The sequence below is a fragment of the Macrobrachium nipponense genome, chromosome 16 (genome assembly GCF_015104395.2).
Source record: "Macrobrachium nipponense isolate FS-2020 chromosome 16, ASM1510439v2, whole genome shotgun sequence".
Taxonomy (NCBI): Eukaryota; Metazoa; Arthropoda; class Malacostraca; order Decapoda; family Palaemonidae; genus Macrobrachium; species Macrobrachium nipponense.
Window position 1 is genome coordinate 4333832 of NC_087209.1, and position 21249 is coordinate 4355080.

The 21249-nt window shown below is 45.5% G+C and overlaps 1 protein-coding gene across 1 annotated transcript in view; it reads right to left on the minus strand.

The window, feature by feature from the left end:
* LOC135195534 (ubiquitin carboxyl-terminal hydrolase MINDY-3-like) overlaps nucleotides 1–21249 on the minus strand; it is a 79548-nt gene that overhangs the window by 7633 nt on the left and 50666 nt on the right. Inside the window, exons 7-9 of the mRNA XM_064221785.1 lie at nucleotides 10929–11066; nucleotides 10522–10681; nucleotides 413–575 (exon numbers count right to left, since the gene is read on the minus strand). Of these exons, the coding sequence (XP_064077855.1) occupies nucleotides 413–575; nucleotides 10522–10681; nucleotides 10929–11066 (461 nt within the window). The remainder of the gene's footprint in view (nucleotides 1–412; nucleotides 576–10521; nucleotides 10682–10928; nucleotides 11067–21249) is intronic.

Below are 21249 nucleotides of genomic sequence, written 5' to 3' on the forward strand. Positions count from 1 at the left end.
AGATAACTGTGTGTACAAAAATAGAAAGACTTTATATGGTTAAAGTGTTTATGGCACCATATAATCCGCGTAACTCTGGAACATCAGCCGTAACCCAGTACGTACCAATTTATTGATTAATAAATTTGAAAAAGTGCCATAAGGAAGGATGTGCTGTAATCCGAGACAGCTGTAACCTGGGGACTACCTGTCATACATTACTCTAATAATTGCTGTATTTCCTGTTTTTTTTTTTTTTTTTCAATAACCAATTTTATCTCACATCCATATTTGGTAATGGAATGGAAATTCTTTTAAAATCTGGTAAACTCCCAAGCCAAGTGTGATGGATATGTGCAAAACTTGAAAAGTACAGTGTGGCTAGAAGACCAAGATTCGTCAAAGCAATATAGAAGACATCTGAATTGCTTACCTTATTCGACGGACATGAAGATTCTAAACCATTATAATGATATACAAGAAATGTGTCAGGTGGTGAGTAAGCTTGTTCCGGAGAGAAAAAAGTTTCAACAAACTTATGATATAAAATAACACCCATATTGTCAGGATCGAGTTCCATCATCATAAACTGGACACTGGAATGATAAAATATATATAATAAAAGGTCCTAATTTTTCTTCAAACATAAATACACACTACCGACAACTATTACCTCGAAAGGTGGGGAATGATTGTTAATTTACAAAATTCTTACAACTTCATATCTCACAAATATAAGCCTTTTTTGTACTTATGCCTTTATGCCCAACAGGTGGAAGAGCTAAGAGGTCTTTGCATTTACATATAAAAATGATCATAGTTTACAAAGTTTGAGTCCATACAAGAAAAAGCTTCTTTATTTTACCTATGACAGGCAGCCACTTATGAAAAAATACAATATTGTTCAACTCACTTCATCCAATTGGAAAAAGTAATTAAAACCTCATTTAATCTCTAGCAACTCTGGGAGTCCCAGGAAGTGTCCAACAGGTGAATGACGTAGTAAAACACTTCTTTCACCATATACCAATAATTATTGATTTGTTACATTCACGGTCTTAACAGTCTCCTGACTCACAGCATTACTGAGAAGTATGTATGGTAAGCCAGTGACGCATATGCCACTTTCAACCACAGGTATGTTTCACTGACTTTGCAAAAATTTTGAGTGCAGCGCTGTTAAACTCTCCAGAATTCCCCTACTGTCTTGTCTGCATGATCATCAAAATTATAAAAAATGACGAGTACAGAAAATAGGCTCCTTAGTTTGAGAAATTAAAAAGTATTCTTTCTATTTCTTTCTTGTGTGCACAGGAGCACTGATATGCATCACATATTTAATAGCACTTATGTGTAAGGAAGAGCTATACACAGCTGCAGTCGCAAACATGAGAGCAGTCAAGGCCACAGATAATGAAGCCACCAAGGCTGTAGTAGATAGAAGCAACAAATGAAGGAAAAGGCAAGTACCGCTGAAAGAGAATGTGATGAAGAAAGGCAAGTCCCTCCCATGAGTGATGGGTAGACCACCTGTGGAAAGACACTTGTGGAGACAATTAGACTGGAAGGTTTGTGTCTTTACAAGATTGCTGTTCCTGACTTCAGTGCTCTTGACATGAGGCAGCATCAAGGAAGTAGAAACCTTGTATGACAAGACCCAAGTCTTGACAGCGACAGGCATGGCGCCATACGATGTGATGAGGAAGAGTAAGAAGCACATAGGTGCACATGGTACAACCTTGGATAAATGTTTTAATGACCATCTCGAAAGAGGGATCAGTGCCACACTACACATATCTTCTGTAGTGAATACTGTTGGCTCATACATGATGGGCACACCAAATTCAGGGTGACAAAAAATATCTACAGGACTTCAACCATGACTACGAGTGTGTGCTGAAGAATGATTACTACCAACTTGACTTCTAAAAAAAGTACTAATAATAATATGCAAAAAGGGGGAACGATAGAAACAACATGACTAGCAAATAATATTTTTATACATTCAACTTCCCTGCCAGATATATACTTAGCTATAGACTCCGTCGTCTCCGACAGAATTTCAAATTTCGCGGCACACGCTACCGGTAGGTCAGGTGATCTACCGTCCTGCCACCCACCGCCCTGCCCTGGGTGGCAGGACTAGGAACCATTCCCGTTTTCTAATCAGAATTCTTCTGTTGCCCGGACCATCAACATTGTTGTTGGTTCCTCTCGATTGGTTTTTCTTTTTTCACCGGCAATTGATCTTCTTGACCGACTTTTGGTGACGTATCTGGATTGTTGGATTGGCATACGCTTTTGTGGACTGTTTTGTGGACTTGATTTTGGATTTTTCTTTAAAAATGTCTGACACTGGAATGGTTGTGAGACGTTGTGTGAATGTAGGCTGTAAGGTGAGGTTGCCGAAAGCTTCGGTAGACCCTCACACTGTATGCAAGGGTTGCAGGGAGTATGAATGTTCTTTCACTAATACTTGCAAGGAATGTGAGAATTTGAGTGAGAATGAATGGAAGAATCTAACTAATTATTTGAAAAAGTTAGAGAGAGAAAGAGTGAGGAAGGCTTCTTATAAAAGAAGTTTAAGTAGTTCGAGATCTAATGAACTAATTCCTAGCTTGGGATCTTCCCCAAGGGTAAGTATTGCTACTTCTCCTTCCATTGCAGCCCCTTCTCCTATTGCAGAACCTGTAGATTCAGCGAAAGAACTTGCGGATCTAAAAGCAGCCTTCAAGTTGATGGAAAACAAAATGGCTGCCCTGCAAGGTAAGGCTAGTGATTTTTCAGTGGACAGTGATATGAGTGTCCCCAGTGTAGTGGAGGGGGCATCTGGTCGGCTCCGCAACGCTCCTAGGTCTAGACCTCTTCCAAGCTCACATGCCCAGAGGAGAAGGAATGTCGAAAACCGAAAGGAGGTTGTGGAGAATCCCCACCGATCAGGTGTCCCTTCGGTGGTTTCTGTGACACCCCAGACTGCCAAGGATCGCTATTGCAAAAGCGTCCTGCGTGAGTGTTTTTCTTCGTCGGGATCTTCATCTCCGAGACGTGATTGGAGGGATTCAGATCGCTCTCGACCACTCAAGAGGAGTTGGAAGGCTCCGACGATTGACTCGAGCCTGGAAAACTTCCCTGAGGAGTCTCCTTCGGGAGTTAAGAAGGCAAGAAGAGCCATTCTGTCAACCAGAGTTAGAAGGAGTCAGGAGGTGGAGGCTATGGACTCCTCCCCTCCTCCTTCCCCTCCTCCCGAAGAGGATAAAGAGGAGGTTACGAAGAGGTTCATGATGGCTATGCAAGAGCAGATTTCGTCTTTTGTAGGAGTCCTTTCAAAGGAGCCTCCTAGAAGGAAAGACTCTTCCCTTCCTATCAAAAGGTCCTCCAGACGTATGGAGGTATCTGCCGCCAGGATCGATGCTCCTACTCGAGGTGAGGCTTCCTGTACGAACGTGGATGAACCGATCAGGCGTCTGGCACCGGCCAGGAGTGAGGAGTCACCCAGGAGGCAGGAGCCAAGAGCCAGGAGTGAGGAGTCACCCAGGAGGCAGGAGCCAAGAGCCGGAGGAGCCCAGGAGGCCAAGGAGCCAAGGAGGTGTGGAGTCATCCAGGCAAGAGGCAAGAGGCAGGAAGTGTGGAGTCAACCCGGCAATAGGCCAAGGGCCAGGAGGCAAGAGGCAGGCAGTCATGGAGTCCCAAGGAGGCAAGAGGCAAGAGGCAGTAGTCCAGGAGTCAGGAAGTCCAGGAGGCAGGATCCAGGAGGCAAGGAAGCCAGGATTCCGGAGTCAGGAGGCAAGGATCCGGAGTCCAGGCAGTCAGGAGGCAGGAGTGCAAGAGTCAAGAGCCCGGGAGGCAGGAGTCGGAGACTCATTCCTGGAATTTATGACTCTTCTCCAAATAGAAGCTCCTCTCCTTCAGATCGTAGGAGGTCTTGGAAGGACTCTCCCTCCAAACGAGAGCCTTCTCCTTCGTCTGATCGAGGTTTGGACGAGTTGTCTGATGACGAACCTCCTGCAAATGAGGGACTCTCGAATTATAAGGTCTTAGCCTCATTGTTACTACAAGAGTTTGGAGACTCTCTTAGTCCGGCGGCTCCTCCTCCTCCTCGTTCTCTCTTTTCGAGCTCGGCTACGGCAAAATCTTCGGCCTTTCTGAAAATGAAGCCTGCAATTTCTATGAAGAAGGCCCTCCATTCTTTAGATTCTTGGATGGACAAGAAGAAAGAGTTGGGAAAGACTGTATTCTGCACGCCTCCTTCCAAACTCCATGGAAAGAGAGGTATTTGGTATGGGACAGGAGAGACTATGGGTCTTTCTCTTCCTGCCTCGGCAGATGCGGACTTTTCCAATTTAGTGGAGGCCTCTAGACGTCACTCTTTAGGATCGGTCAGATCGACGTGGAGCATTTCGGAGTTGAACCACTTTCTAAAGGGACTTTTTGTCACTTTAGAGGTGTTCAATTTTCTGGATTGGTCACTCGGAGTTCTGGCCAACAAATCTAAAGATCCGGAGTTTCTTAAAAACCCAGAGATTCTCCATAGCGTCCTGTCTTGCATGGACAAGGCAGTACAGGACGGTTCGGGAGAAGTGGCTTCCCTTTTTGGTGCTGGTCTTCTGAAAAAGAGATCAGTATATGGATCCCTATTATCAAAAGGGGTTTCTCCGAGCCAGAGGACTGCTTTATTGTTCGCCCCTCTGTCGGATCATCTGTTTCCTTCTCAGTTGGTGAAGGATATATCTCGCTCGCTAACTGAGAAGGCGACACAAGACCTACTGGTACAAACGTCCTAGAAAGGACGCCCTGTAGTGTCGACGATTAAGAAAGACTCTCGTCCTCCTCAGCAGCCCTTTCGTGGAGGTGCAGCGGCTCGTCCCCCTGCCAGAAAGAAGAGCTCTGACAAGAGAGGAAGGTCTTCCTTCAGACCTTTCAAGAAAACTAAATGACTTGTTGCTCCTTCAAGCACCATTGGGCGCCAGACTCCTGAACTTTGCAGGAGTATGGGCAAAAAGGGGAGCCGACCCTTGGTCAGTCTCGGTCCTAAAGAAAGGATACGTAATCCCCTTCGAGGACAGTCCTCCCCTAACATCTACGCCTCGGGAACTGTCAGCGAGGTACAGAGACCCTGTAATGAGAAAGACTCCTTCAAATGGTGGAACAAATGTGGGAAAAGGAGGCCATCGAACTTGTGCAGGATCCACACTCCCCGGGATTTTACAATCGCCTTTTTCTAGTACCAAAGGCATCGGGGGGTGGAGACCAGTACTGGACGTAAGCGCTCTGAATCGCTTTGTTCAGAAAAAGAAGTTCCGTATGGAAACGTCCGCCTCAGTAATGTCGGCTCTTCGTCCAGGAGATTGGATGGTCTCTCTGGACTTGCAAGATGCGTATTTCCACGTTCCCATTCACCATTTGTCAAAGAAATATCTTCGGTTTGTAATAGGAGACAAGATTTTTCAATTCAGGGCTCTGTGCTTCGGTCTGTCTACAGCTCCGCAGGTATTCACCAACCTGATGGCGAATGTAGCAAGATGGCTTCACCTAGAGGGAATAAACATCTCCCTCTACTTAGACGACTGGCTGATCAGGGCCAAGTCGGAGATTCAGTGCTTGGAGGACTTATCAGTAACAAGAAACATGATAGAATCGCTGGGATTACTCGTGAACCTCGAGAAGTCGCAGCTGATCCCCAGCCAGAGCTTGGTCTATCTGGGGATTCAGATGGATTCTCGGGGTTTTCGAGTATTTCCTTCACGAGAAAGAATCACTCGAGGTTTGTCGAAAATTCGAGCTTCTTAGAGAGAAAGAGCAGTTCAGCGAGGGATTTTCTGAGCCTTTTAGGGACCCTGTCCTCACTAGAAAAGTTCTTCTCTCTGGGGAGGCTTCACCTTCGCCCTCTTCAGTTTTTCCTGAAAGGGGTGTGGAGTTGGAAGACGGGACAACTCTCGGACATCTTCCCGCTTCCACAAGAGATAAAAGATCACTTGAAGTGGTGGATCCTTCCTCTTCAAAAGAACGAAGGCGTATCGCTTGCCCTGCAGAACCCAGACCAAGTGTTATATTCCGACGCTTCGGAGTCGGGATGGGGAGCGACGCTAGGAGCAAGGGAGGTGTCAGGCACCTGGACAAAGGAACAGGTGTCCTGGCACATCAATTGCAAGGAACTAGTGGCCATACACCTAGCCTTAAAGTTCTTCGAAGAGATAGTCAGAGGCGGGGTGATACAGATAAACTCGGACAACACCACGGCTCTGGCTTACATACGCAAGCAAGGAGGCACGCACTCTTTCTCCCTCTTTCAGTTAACAAAACAACTGTTAACCTGGACAGAAGAAAGAGGCATAACTCTCCTCACAAGATTTGTGCAAGGGATAAAGAATGTGAGAGCGGACAGACTGAGCAGGAGGAATCAGGTCCTTCCCACAGAATGGACTCTACACGAGGAAGTGTGTCGAAGTCTTTGGTCCCTGTGGGGGAGACCTCACATAGACCTGTTTGCGACGTTCCTCTCCAAAAGAGTAGAGATCTTTTGCTCTCTAGTAGAAGATCCGAGAGCCTTCGCAATAGACCCGTTTCTCCTGGATTGGTCGGGTGTGGACGCCTACGCCTTTCCCCCGTTCAAGATCCTGGGGGAAGTGCTCAGGAAGTTCGTAGCTTCAAAGAGCACGAAGTTGACACTAATAGCCCCATTTTGGCCAGCCCAAGAATGGTTCATGGAGGTACTGGAGTGGATAGTGGACTTCCCCAGATCTCTTCCAAACAGACCAGATCTACTCGGACAACCCCACTTCGAGAGGTTTCATCACAACCTCCCAGGTCTCGCTCTGACTGCCTTTCGACTATCGAAAGACTTGTCAGAGCGAGGGGCTTTTCTCGCAAGGCTGCGGGCTCTATCGCTCGAGCCCGCAGAGCTTCAACGAGAAGAGTATACCAATCGAAGTGGGAAGTCTTTAGGAGGTGGTGTAAGAGTCAGAAGCTGTCCTCCTCCAGTACCTCTTTAGTTAATATTGCCGATTTCCTCCTCTTTCTGAGAGAGGAATCACACCTATCTGTATCAACAATAAAGGGATACAGAAGCATGCTGTCTTCAGTATTCAGAAATCGAGGGCTAGAAATTGCAGATAACAAAGATCTACACGATTTAATTAGATCCTTTGAAACTTCAAAAGCAGCAACTCCTAGAACACCTAGTTGGAATCTGGACGTGGTCCTGAAATTCCTTTCCTCGGATAAATTCGAGCCTTTACATCTGGCTTCCTTCCGCGACGTCACTAGGAAATGCTTATTCCTGTTGTCTCTCGCTACAGCAAGAGGACGAGCGAATTGCACGCTCTGGATTCCACAGTGGGGTTCAAAGGAGATGCTGCTATCTGCTCGTTCCAGACAATGTTTCTGGCAAAGAACGAAAACCCGTCAAAACCTTGGCCCAGAAGCTTTGAAGTAAAAGGTCTATCTAACCTCATAGGCAGAGAGACAGAGAGGTCTCTCTGTCCAGTGAGAGCTCTTAAATTTTATTTAGAGAGGAAGAGACAGATGGGAGCTTGTCAACAAGGTCTTTGGTGTGCTGTGAAGAACCCCAAAAGACTCATGTCCAAAAACGCCTTGGCCTTCTTTGTGAGAAGCGTAATTACGGACGCACACAAGAACTGCTCGGAGGAATCCTTCGGTCTTCTAAAGGTTAAGACCCATGAGGTGAGAGCAGTAGCAACGTCCTTGGCGTTCCAAAAGAATATGTCTCTTAAAAACATCATTGAGACTACTTATTGGAGGTGCAATTCAGTGTTTGCATCTCATTACTTGAAGGATGTGAGAGTGACTTATGAGAAGTGCTTCTCTCTAGGTCCATTTGTATCAGCAGATACAGTGCTGGGTCTTGGAGCAAAGACTGATCCTTAAAATATTTTGATTTATCGTACATAAACCCTCTTGTCAGATATGTGCTTGGTTTTCTATTAGCAAGCTCACGGATGTCGCACGGGCGCATAGTGTCATTGCTGGTAGGGGATCAAGGGTATGTACGGCTAGTGGGGGAGTACAAATTTTTTTTTTTTGTATATTTTGTATAAATGAACGTGTAATTATGTTTCGAGTTTTTGGTTGTGTAAGGAGTTCGGGGATAACTCCTTGCAATCTTAGAAACTAACATGGATGTTAGGATCAGGTGATCGGGATCGGTGTTGTGCTCCTTGAACAAGGTGTATTGTCATGTTAGTGAATAGCACCCAATGACAAAAGGCCTTTAGGCTCTGCCGAGTAAGTGGATAAGAGAACCCCATTGGCAGACCCACAAGAACTCTTAGCCATAGATCAATATCTCGCTGAGGCTCTTGAGGCTAAGCAGACTCCAAGGCAGTAGCCGCGAAGTCTTCAGCCTAATAAGGTAGGAACCAAGGTTTATTAATACCTACAACATATGTTGTTTACCTGTCTATTTCAGTAGTTAGCTGTCTCTTACCCACCACCAATGGGTGCTAATCAGCTAAGTATATAGTATCTGGCAGGGAAGTTGAATGTATAAAAATGATATTGTCATGATACAATAAAGTTTTATACATACTTACCTGACAGATATATACGATTAATGGCCCACCCAGCCTCCCCGCAGGAGACAGGTGGAAGAGAAGAATTCTGATTAGAAAACGGGAATGGTTCCTAGTCCTGCCACCCAGGGCCCAGGGCGGTAGATCACCTGACCTATGGTAGAGTGTGCCGCGAAATTTGAAATTCTGTCGGAGACGACGGAGTCTATAGCTAAGTATGTATCTGTCAGGTAAGTATGTATAAAACTTTATTGTAACATGACAATATCATCTTACTGTTAATAACAATATGTATGAGGTAACCATCACTGTGAATGTATAAAGGTTACAAAAATTAGTTGTTCATATGTGAACAAACCTTCAGTCTTAACAATAGGATAATTTTCTTAGTTTCCATATCAGTGGTAAAGTAAAAAATGGTAACAGTAAATTCCCCTGTTGAACAATGGCTAACAATTAATAATGGAAGAAATTACTGGAATATAATTCAAATGAATCACGTTCTAAAAATGACAGCCAGTGCTCATCTGTGCCATGATTTGTGCCAGTTCATGAAGATCAAAGGACAGGATCAAACTGAAAACAAGAAATACTACTTGCATTAGGCTCATGACAGCAAACACCACTGACTCAGAGGTAAATATCCTTATAGTAGGTGATAATGTTAAAAAAACACATTAGAAATAAATGAAAAATGTTTAAGCCTTTTGTATTTTTCATAACTAACAAACCTTCGGTCTTCACATAGGCATAAATCTCTGGCGCCAGCTGGAGTCTGGTTAGGAATAGCAAAACGAATTGATGGCGGCGGGCGTCGGCCAATAGGGAAGTAGGAGGAGCTGTGTGACCTTCTTTACCCTGCTACGCATCATCATACCAGTTTCTCTTTAACTGCCTTCGTAGCAAAACAGTTTGGTGCCCATCTTTTTCAAGAAGCCGATTATTTTGTCACTTCCTCCACGTATTACGCCTCGGCGTTTTAGTTTTTTTTCTTTCTTTTGTTGTGTGTTTTCTGTTTGATTTTGTTTTGCCTCTCTTTTTCTTGCATTTCACAAAATGCAATGAGATTTCAGAGATGATGTCATTTCAAAGATGATGTCCTAGAGATGGTAACAGCCCTTGTTCCTGTTACTTATCTTGGCTACAGATCCACATCCCACTTGTAGTAGGTGCAGAGCTAACGTTTGCAGTGCAAGTACCCCTTGTTCTATATGCTATCTTTGGTCTCCTGAGCAATGGAGGAGATTTGCTAGCAAGAGGCAATATGAAGGTACCATCTTAGGAAGGCTTGTCTTCTCCCTTGATGGCAAGCATTCCTATTCCTTCGTGTTCTGCCTTTCGGAGACCATAGAAAGGGTCTGGGCATGTGCAGTAGGTTTCTTCTTCTTTCAAGATTTACCAAATTGTTGTGGCTGAGAACTATCAGCATGGAGTAAAGACAGTTTATGATGAATGGATTTATAAGAAAAATATAATTTAACTGAATGCAAAAGTACTGCATTTGATTTTGAATGATGAAGTTGGTGTTTTTGTTTCTTGATGTTGATTAACTATTCACAATAACCTAGTTAAATTCTTTGCACAGCATGGCAAGGTGCATTACATATTGAAATTTTCACCGTCATACACAATTGTCACAGTCATCATCTTCATTTACATTGTGTCAGATTTATAGATAATAGTCGGTCATCATTTACATTGTGCCAGGTTTTCCATTTTACCTCTACTACATGCTATAATATTCAAGATATTATGGCAGGAAAATAATTGACTTAATTTTCTCTATATCTTCAGTTATTACTATAGTTGAATTAACTACATACTACAATACCTGCCAACAAAGGTAATTAGGTCTCCAAGTCTATAGTAAAATAGAAAGTTTATTACAAATTAAATTTTTTTTGAGAGATATGTAAAGAAATTTTAATGCTATAACCTGACAAAAGCTAAACAAAAATTTTTTTAAAAAGGAAACTCATCCAAGTTTCCAAATTCATAGACACAAATAACTCACAAGTCATCATCTGTGCATAGATCAAGCTTCCCTAAAACATCTTTAAGCTTCTCTCTTTGGATGAAGCGATTGCCTTCCGTGTCATACCAGCTGAAAACCTGCTTGGCTCTCTCCACTTCTGAGTCAGGTGTTACCAACTTCTTGCACCACGAAAACAAAACTGCAAAATTCATAAAAAAAAAAAAAAAACATGTAATGCTTCCAAGGGGAAGTGTGAATTTCACAGTGTTACATATAGGAGAGCAAGCATTCTCAATTTTGTTAAATATAGTATACTGTAATCTCATCAGACATGGGACATAGTAGTGGATGCCATTAGTATATGTGCAGACCTCATTATCATAAAAAGTACTCTTGGCTCTGAAAGGATAACAACACTGATATTTAAAATTGAAAACAAAACAAACCTGTGAGGTGTGTTTCAGAAGCTGTGACCCAGACTGGGTTGGTAGGGTTTTTCAGGTACCAGCCGACCTGAACATAACGAAGGTGTTCCAGCCGAGTGAGGAACCCTACTGCCGGCCGTTTTAAAATGCCAATTAGGCCTGTAATTATTACAGTGATAATTATAAAACTTTATACTCTTATTATGTATTAAGTTAAATTTGTACATCAAAATAAAATATATTAGAATAATAATAAAACATTTTAAGTCTTCTTGAAATAAGAGGTATAAAAGTAATGTAAACCTACAGTTTTGCCTCACTTTAAGGAGAAAAATGATAATGTTAAGATACAATAAAGTTTGTTCTTACCTACCTGGCAGATATATATATAGTAGCTGTATTCTCTGAAGTCCGACAGAATTTCTAAAAACTTACAACACACGTAGTGGGAGTAGGGTGGTTAGTACCCATTCCTGCCGCTGGGAGGCGGGTATCAGGAACCATTCCCATTTTCTATCAGATTTTCTATCTCCACTGTCTCCTGAGGGGAGGTGGGTGGGTACTTTAAATATATATATCTGCCAGGTAAGTATGAACAAACTTTATTGTATCTTAACAACATCATTTTGTTCATGAAACTTACCTGTCAGATATATATATAGCTGAATCCCACCTTTGGCGGTGGGAGAGACAGAAAAGGATTTTAGGAAACATATACATGTAGATGATTGACATCTTGGTTTCTTACCTGTTAGCATAGCTGACTTAGTGATTACTGTCACCCAAGCCTGCATCTGCTTCACTAGAGTTACCAACAAGGTAGTGACCTGTGTAGTTGGTGCGCTCTAGATGATCTGTCAACGGGGACGTGACCACAATGTGACTAGACCATGACCATACTTCTGAGGGCAACGAGGCAAAACCACCACCTAAGTTAGCCTAACAAAATACTCCCACATTAAAAAGGCTAATGGAAGGGAAGTCCGCATTCGGCGGCCGACCCTACAACCATAAACATTGCAAAGATTAAAAAACTCACCTACCCTTTTCTATGGGAAAGGATGAGTGCTACCTCCTGCCCCCAAAATAGTGTCTGCGGCGACATATGGCCCAAGAGAGTAACAGTTTTCGTACGTCGTTCTCACCTCCCGTAGGTAGTGCGAGGCGAACACCGAATTACTCCTCCAAAAAGTGGCACTCAAAATGTCTTTGAGGGCCATATTTTTCTGGAAGGCTATCGAGGTCGAAATAGCCCTTACCTCGTGAGCGTTTACTCTTAACAGTCCAAAGTCACTGTCCTTGCAAGATGAGTGCGCCTCCTTTATGGTGTTCCTTAAAAAGAATGCCAGCGCATTCTTGGACATGGGCATATCTGGTCTCTTGACCGAACACCATAAGTTCTCCGCAGAACCTCTACAATTCCTTGTTCTCCCCCCCGAAGGTATTCTCTTAAAGCCCTGACAGGACACAGGACTCTTTCTGGCTCTTGACCAATGATCTCCGCCATCCCCTTGATCTCGAAAGACCTAGGCCAATGGTCGGAGGGGTTTTCATTCTTAGCCAGAAACGTCATCCCCAAAGAGCAGACCGCATTATGCCCTTTGAAGCCGACGTGCTTACTTATTGCTTGTATTTCGCTAACTCTCTTCGCCGTCGCCAGAGCAGTTAGGAATACAGTCTTCTTCGTCAAGTCTCGCAAAGATGCAGTGTGAAGGGGTTCAAAGCGACTCGACATTAAAAACTTCAGGACCACATCTAAGTTCCAAGAAGGCAACTTAGGAAGAGGCACCTTGGTGGTCTCAAAAGATCTCAATAGATCGTGGAGATCTTTGTTATTCGCTAGGTCTAGACCTCTATGGCGAAAGACTGCAGATAAAACACTTCTGTAGCCCTTAATGGTCGACACTGCTAATTTCAAATCTCGTCTGAGGTAAAGGAGAAAGTCGGCGATCTGGCTCACAGAGGTCGTGGTAGAGGAAACTCCCTTCATCTTACACCAGCTCCTAAAAGCTGCCCACTTCGATTGGTACACCGCGATTGATGAAGGCCTCCTCGCGGTAGCAATAGCTTTAGCCACAGGTTTCGAAAAACCTCTTAGAGGTTTTTGTTGTACCTCTTGAAGTGGGGCTGTTTGAGTAGATCTCTCCTTGACGGAAGAGATCTCGGAAAATCTACCAGGAAGGACATCACTTCTGTGAACCAGTCCGCTGCGGGCCTAAAGGGGGCGATTAACGTCAACCTCGTCCCTTCCGAAGCTGCAAATTTTCTTAGCACTTCCCCCAGAATCTTAAACGGGGGGAAATGCATAGAGGTCCAGGCCCGTCCAATCCCATAGAAGGGCGTTTACTGCTACTGCTCCCGGATCGAGAACCGGGGAGCAATAAAGAGGAAGTCTCGACGTTCTTGATGTCGCGAAAATGTCCACCAAAGGACATCCCCAAAAACCCCACAGCTCCTGGCATACGTCCTGATGGAGGGTCCACTCTGTCGGCAGCAGTTGTCCTTGCCGACTGAGGAGATCCGCACGGACGTTCTCGACTTCTCTCGCCTTCGCCCAAAGAAGAATCTCTTTCGCTAGAGCGAACAGGGAGCAAGAGTGCGTTCCTCCTTGCTTCTTCAAGTATGCCAGGGCTGTGGTGTTGTCCGAGTTGACTTGGACTACGCGACGGGAGACTTTGTCTTGAAAGAACCGGAGCGCCAACTGAATCGCTGCCAGCTCTTTGAAGTTGATATGCCAGGCTACCTGTTACCCTCTCTAGGTGCCTGACACTTCCTCCCCTCCTAGTGTTGCTCCCCACCCCGTGGATGACGCGTCGGAGAACAACACTAGGTCGGGGTTCCGAAGCTTGAGGGACAGCTTCAACGGATCGAGCCACCATCTTAGATGGCTCTTTACCTCTTCTGAGATGGTTAAAATCATGTCGAGGTTGTCCTTGTCTGTCCAGCTGTCCGACAGGAAGAACTGAAGAGGTCGGAGGTGTAGCCTCCCCAGGGAAACAAACTTCTCCAGCGAGGAAATGGTCCCCAGCAGACTCATCCATTCCCTCACCGAGCATGAATCCTTCCCTAGAAAGGCTGACACTTTCTCTATGCCTTGTTGCTAACGTTCCTGGGACGGAAAAGACACTGAATCCATCTGAATCCCCGGATACACGATGGACTGTGTTGGGGTCAGATGTGACTTTCCGAAGTTTACCAGAAGTCCCAGGGACGCAGCTAAGGACAGAGTCGTTTGCAGATCCTCCAGGCACCGAGTCTGCGAAGAGGCTCGTATGAGCCAGTCGTCCAGATAGAGCGAGATCCTGATGTTGCAAAGATGGAGCCACCTCGCCACATTCTTCATTAAGATGGTGAACACAAATGGGGCCATACTCAGTCCGAAACAAAGAGCCATGAACTGAAATACCTTCCCTTTCAGGACGAAGCGAAGGTACTTCATTGATTGGGGATGTATCGGGACGTGAAAATAAGCGTCCTGAAGGTCGAGTGATACCATCCAATCTCCAGGTCTTAAGGCCCCCAGAACTGACTGAGGTGTCTCCATCTTGAACCTCTGCTTCTCTATAAATAGGTTCAGACAACTTACATCCAAGACCGGCTGTTTTGGAACTAGAAACAATCTGTTGTAAAATCCTGGCGATGCCAGGTCTAAGACCTGTTCCACTGCTCCCTTCTCGAGCATCTGCTCGAGCAGATCGAAAAGTATCTTCCATTTCTCTTGACGATACGATGGGGACAAGTCCCTGGGAGTCGAACTCAGCGGGGGCGGCTTTACGAAAGGGATTTTGTACCCTTTCTGTTGAGAGACCAGGTGTCTGCCTCTCTCTCTCTCCAGGCTTCTACGAACAACTGCAGCCTGGCTCCTACCGGCGACTGAAGGACGGATCTCTCATTTCTTACCTCTAGACTTAGCCGGGGCTCTTCCTCTAGGAAGACTTCTTCCTCGGGGTGAAGATCTAGCTGAATTTCCTCCATGAAAGGACTTCTGCTTCTTAAGAGACTGGCTTCCTGAAGACGTGGAAGGGCCAGCAGGACGTCGCGACGACTGAGCCAAAAGATCTTGTGTGGCTTTTTCTTGAAGGCTTACCGCCAGATCCTTCACCATAGCCTGGGGGAAGAGATGGCTCGAAAAAGGCGCAAACAAAAGCTCTGCCCTCTGTGAGGGAGAGACAGATTTAACTGCAAAGTTGCAATAAAGCGATCTCTTCTTCAAAACGCCTGCAGAAAAATGAGAGGCTAACTCCTCCGAGCCATCCCTGACGGCCCTGTCCATGCATGACAATACACTGGACAGCTCCCCGAGGCTAATCGAATCTGGCTTACGAGACTGGTTGTCGAGCACTCCCAAACACCAGTCTAAGAAGTTGAAGACTTCCAAGGACCGGAAAAGGCCCTTCAAATGATGGTCCAGTTCTGAAGTCGCCCATGAAACTTTAGCTGAAGCTAGGAGAGATCTCCTAGAAGCATCCACAATGCTGGCGAAATCCCCTTGCGCCGAAGTAGGTACCTTCAGTCCCAAATCTTCACCAGTTTCGTACCACATCCCTGCCTTGCCGCTAAGTCTAGACGGAGGCAGGGCGAAGGTGGTCTTTCCTTGTGCTTTCCTTGATTCCATCCAGGTGTTGACCTTATGGAATGCTCTCTTGGTCGATAGCGATGTCTTCATTTTAATAAAACCAGGCGTCTTGCTTGCTTTCGACGATGAAAATTGTGAGGGAGGTGAAGGAGGAGCAGAAGGAAGGAAGGTATCTCCGAACGAATCACGGAGAAGCCGAGCCAAGACTTGGTAGTCCGATGAAGCAGACGTCGAAGGTTGCTCTCTGTCAACATCCTCAGAAGAACAGCTTAACTCCCCTTCTTCCTTACCAGAATGTACCGCCGAAGGAAGAGGCAAAAGTCCTTTAGCCCCGAGTCTCATAGCCGAACGATGTCGAGAAGAAGCGGGGAGCGCATCAGAAACAGAATCCTTCACAGTAGCAGGATCAGTTACTAAAGCTTGTGGAGAACATGATGTTGCACGATGCCGTGAAGCGTCAACAATAGTCTCGGGAAAAGCGTCCGAGTGTGTGCGAACTTCCACGTTCGCGTCCAAAGCGTTCTTACGAGCGTCCCTTCGAACGTCCAGCGAAGCGTCCCTTCGAGCGTCCCGCGAAGAGTCAGGTCCTGCATCCTGACAAGCGTCACGTTGGGCGTCGAAACGAGCAGTTCAAAGAGGAGCAGAAAAGGAAGACGCCCGTTCCTTACTACGCGGAGCAGCATGTACTGAAGTCCGTACAACAGGTACAACTTCGTCATCAGCAAAAGCGTCGAAATCTGAATGCCGATCGTCCTCTCGCCAAGAAGAGAGGGGAGCGCGATGTGACCTCTCTCTCTCCAAGGGAGCATGAGTCAGATGACGTCTACCGCCACCTCTAGACGAGCACTGGGGAGAAGAACTAAGTCTAGAGGGTGAAAAACCAGGAGACGGGGAAGAACGAGGAGGAGGCGAGGGAGACTGTCTGGTCCTTTTAATCGGCAGTCTGTCGTCCTTCCTGCGTCGAGGAACCGCCTCCTTCTGCTTAAGCAAAGCATCCAGTTGACGTTGCATAGCGAGGATGATCTCTGTCTGCGAAGTCTCCTTACGAGGAGTAGAGCTGCACCTGTGAGAAGGCGAGGGGACGCCTTCTTCCTTCTCACAGGAAAAGCCCAGGATCTAGAGCGACTGGGGCGCTCGAGGCGTCATCGTCGGATGACGTCCTAGTCTTCTTCTGAGGCGGAAAAGCTACGCTTTCCGGAGAAGACCGCCAATCAGACAGAGCATGACGTGAAGCGTCTTGATCTTGGAAGGTCCTCTTCAGAGGCCGCGAATCTGAATGAGATTCCCACCCCTTGCGCGGGGAGGACGCGTCGGAAGACGAAAAACAATCCTTAAGGAGGCGTGCACGCGCACGCTCCTTAGCAGCCTGGGAAGCGTCTACAGGAACTGCTGAAGGGACGTCAGATCGGTGGGGGATCCCCGTAACCCTCCTTCGGCCTTCGACATGCCCTCTCCCTGAGTCCTGGGAGTCCGGCAGAGGTCCCAGCCTAGAGGCGCTATAGGGCCGATCTGACGCCCCCTCCACTTCACTAGGGGCACTATCACTGCACTTCACACTTTGCCTATTTTCTAGGGCAAGCACTTTGGATTCTAGCGTCTTCAACGAATCCAGAATAAGAGAAAGGGCGTTACCCTCCGCAGACACCACTTGAGGGCCCGAAGGCAAAACTACGGGGTTAGGAGTTACAAACTCTACAGGAGGGTTAGAAGGGGATACATTAATACCCTGTCTGCTACCAGACTTACTCCTGGAGGAAGACCTTCGCTTGATCCTGTCATGCATCTAATTTCTTAACGTAGGATTCATACGTCTTCCATTGCAAATCAGTTAAACTTTCGCATTCAGTGCAGCGAAAATCATACGTACACACTTGTCCCCTACAACCCTTGCATACTGTGTGAGGGTCAACCAAAGCCTTTGGTAGCCTCACCTTACATTCATCCTTCATATACCCCTGGCGCTATGCCGAAACCTAGAACCCAGAACATCTTATTCAAGGAGAAAAAAACCAAGCCAAAATCCAAACAATCCACAGTCAACGTGTGCCTAGCTATCGATCCAATATCAAAAACCAAAAAGTCAAGAGGATACTCAAGCAATAACAGATTTCCAAAATCCTGAGGCGGAGGTGCTGTAAACAGTTGTTTACAACACTGGCGACAGAGAAAATCTGATAGAAAATGGGAATGGTTCCTGATACCTGCCTCCCAGCGGTGGGAATGGGTACTAACCACCCTACTCCCACTACGTGTGCCGTAAGTTTTTAGAAATTCTGTCGGACTTCAGAGAATACAGCTATATATATATCTGACAGGTAAGTTTCATGAACAAAAATGATATTGTTAAGATACAATAAAGTTTTGTACATACTTACCTGGCAGATATATACTTAGCTATAGACTCGGTCGTCCCGACAGAATTTCAAAACTCGCGGCACACGCGACAGGTAGGTCAGGTGATCCACCATTCCCGCCGCTGGGTGGCGGGGTCTGGAACTATTCCCGTTTTCTAAGCCATAATTTCTCTTCCACCTGTCTCCTGAGGGGAGGCTGGGTGGGCCATTAATCGTATATATCTGCCAGGTAAGTATGTACAAAACTTTATTGTATCTTAACAATATCATTTTTGTACAAGTAACTTACCCAGCAGATATATACTTAGCTGATTGGCACCCTTGGTGGCGGGCAAGAGACAGCTAAAAACAAAATAATACTTAAACTAAATACATTAAAAAACAGGGAAAAAACAACCTATGTTCTTGGATAACATAATCCATAGTTCCTACCTTATTGGGCTGAAGACTTCATGACTACTGTCGATGAGTCTGCTTGCCTCAAGAGCTTCAACGAGGAATGAACCTATGGTTGAATAACTCTTTGGATCGTGTCAATGGGGGCTAGCCCGCTTACGCGACAGAGCCTATCTGGATCGTACCAATGGGGCTGACCCACTTACATGGTAGAGCCTTGACCTTTTGTCATATCATTGAGACTCGCCCTCTTACATGACAGAGTTTAATGGTTATTAAACAAATCACAAAGAGCACTGAAGCCAATCCCGATCACCTGACCATGTTAGTCTTGTTACAATCTATGAATTGTAAGAGGGTCCCTATTCCCTCTGACAATTAACCAATAAAAACAACCACCAATAAACAGTAATTTAAGCCTTAAACTAAATAGGAAGGATTAGCCTCAGCCCCTTCTCCCAGCACTGAATTCGCCGAAACATACGCTCCCAGAGCAAAGCACTTTTCGTACGAAATTTTAACGTCTCTTAGGTAATTCGAGGCGAACACCGAATTACATCTCCAAAATGTCGATTCTATAAGAGTCTGAAGCGACCATGTTTTGTGAAATGCCATAGACGTAGCTATGGCTCTCACTTCATGAGCTCTCACTCTGAGAACCTTGAAATGCTCTTCTTCGCATTTAAGGTGAGCTTCCCTTATTACATCTTTTATGAAGAATGTAAGGGCGTTCTTAATCGCTCTTTCGGATCTCTTACAGAGCACCAAAGACTTTCTTCTGTACCTTTCAGCAACTTCTTCTTCTCCAGGTAGAACTTGAGTGCCCTGACTGGACACAAAGTCCTTTCTAGTTTCTCTCCCTGCCCTTTTAATGAAGATATTCCTTTTATCTCAAAACTTCTTGGCCAAGGCTTTGAGGGATTTTCATTTTTCGCTAGAAAAATTGGTTTAAAGGAGCAAATCGCTGAATCCTTCTTAAACCCCACTTTACCTTCCAAAGCTTGCAACTCGCTAACTCTCTTGGCTGTTGCTAACGCAAAAAGGAATAAAGACTTTCTTGTTAAGTCTCTAAACGAAGCTGCGTGAGACGGTACAAATTTTTCCGACATTAGGAACTTGAGGACCACATCCAAGTTCCAGCTAGGCTTCTTGATTACATGTTCTTTCGTGGTCTCAAAAGACCTTATAAGGTCATGAAGATCTTTATTGTTTGTCAGATCTATTCCTCTATGTCGAAAACTGAGGCCCAGCATACTCTGTAACCCTTCACTGTTGAAACTGCCAGGTTACAGTCTTTCCTCAAATATAGGAGAAAATCTGCGATTTCAGTTACAGAGGTACTGGAGGAGGATATCTTCTTTTCCTTACACCATCTTCTAAACAACTCCCACTTCGACTGATATACTTTAGAAGTGGAGACTCTTCTGGCTCTTGCAATAGCCTTCGCCACTTCTCGTGAAAAGCCCCTTGCTCTGACAAGTCCTTCGACAGTCTGAAGGCGGTCAGACTTAGAGCGGGGAGGTTTTTGTGAAACCTGTCGAAGTGGGGTTGTTTGAGAAGATCGTTCCTTAGTGGAAGCGATCTTGGAAAATCCACTAACCACTCCAGCACCTCTGTGAACCAATCGAGAGCCGGCCAGAAGGGAGCGATGAGGGTCATTCTTGTTCCTTCCGAGCAAGCGAACTTCCTCAATACTTCTCCTACTATCTTGAAAGGAGGGAAGGCGTATGCGTCCAAGCCCGTCCAATCTAGCAGAAAGCTGTCTACTGCTACTGCTTGAGGATCCGAGATCGGGGAGCAATAGGTTTCTAATCTGTGATTCTTGTTGGTCGCGAACAGGTCTATATTGGGCCTTCCCCACAGATGCCAAAGTTGTTGGCAAATCTGAGGATTGAGAGTCCATTCCGTGGGTAGGACTTGTTCTTTTCTGCTTAACAGATCTGCACCGGATTCATTTTTCTCTCCCTGCACAAACCTTGTGAGGAGAGAGATCTTCCTTTCCTGTGCCCTCAAATCAGCAGATCCTTTGCTGATTCGTACAGGGAAAAGGAATGCGTCCCCCCTTGTTTGTTTTTCTTTATATAAGCGAGGGCTGTTGTGTGTCCGAGTGAATCTGAATCCCCAGAACCTGAGACCTGTTCCTCGAAATGAACCAAAGCTAGATGAATGGCTGTTAGCTCTTTCTTGTTTATGTGCCAGGACACTTGTTCTCCTTCCCAAATGCCTGACACCTCTTGCGAACCTAGGGTCGCTCCCCACCCTGAATCTGAGGCGTCTGCAAACAACGCTAGGCGAGGTTCTGTAGCGAAGGGAGATTCCTTTGCTTAGTTTCTGTGGATCTAACCACCAACGGATATTCTCCTTGATCCGTTTCGAGATTGGAAAAGTATCTCCCAGATTGTTGGACTTCCAATCCCACTTCTCCTTCAGATAAAATTGAAGGGGTCGTAGGTGAAGTCTTCCTAAGGAAACGAACTGTTCCATCGAGGAGAGGGTCCCCAGCAAGCTCATCCATTCCCTCGCGGAACAATGTTCTTTCCTTAAGAAGACTGACACCTTTTCTAAGCAGCGTTCTCTCCTTTCCTGCGAAGGATACGCTAGAAAATCCTGAGAATCCATCTGAATCCCCAGATAGACAATACTTTGCTGGGGAGTCAGCATGGATTTCTCGTGATTTACTAAAAGTCCTAAGGACTTTGTCAAACTTTAGAGAACTAATAGGTCCTCCAGACATTTTTTCTCCGATTGGGCTCTTATTAGCCAATCGTCCAGATATAACGAGATCCTGATCCCTTCCAGATGTAGCCAATAAGCTACATTCTTCATGATGTCCGTAAAGACTTGAGGGGCAGTCGAAAGTCCGAAGCACTCGCTCGGACTGGAACACTTTCCCTTGGAACATGAACCTCAGATACTTCCTTGCTGCCGGATGAATTGGCACATGGAAATACGCATCCTGAAGGTCCAGGGACACCATCCAGTCCCCTGGACGAAGAGCAGATCGAACAGAGGAAGA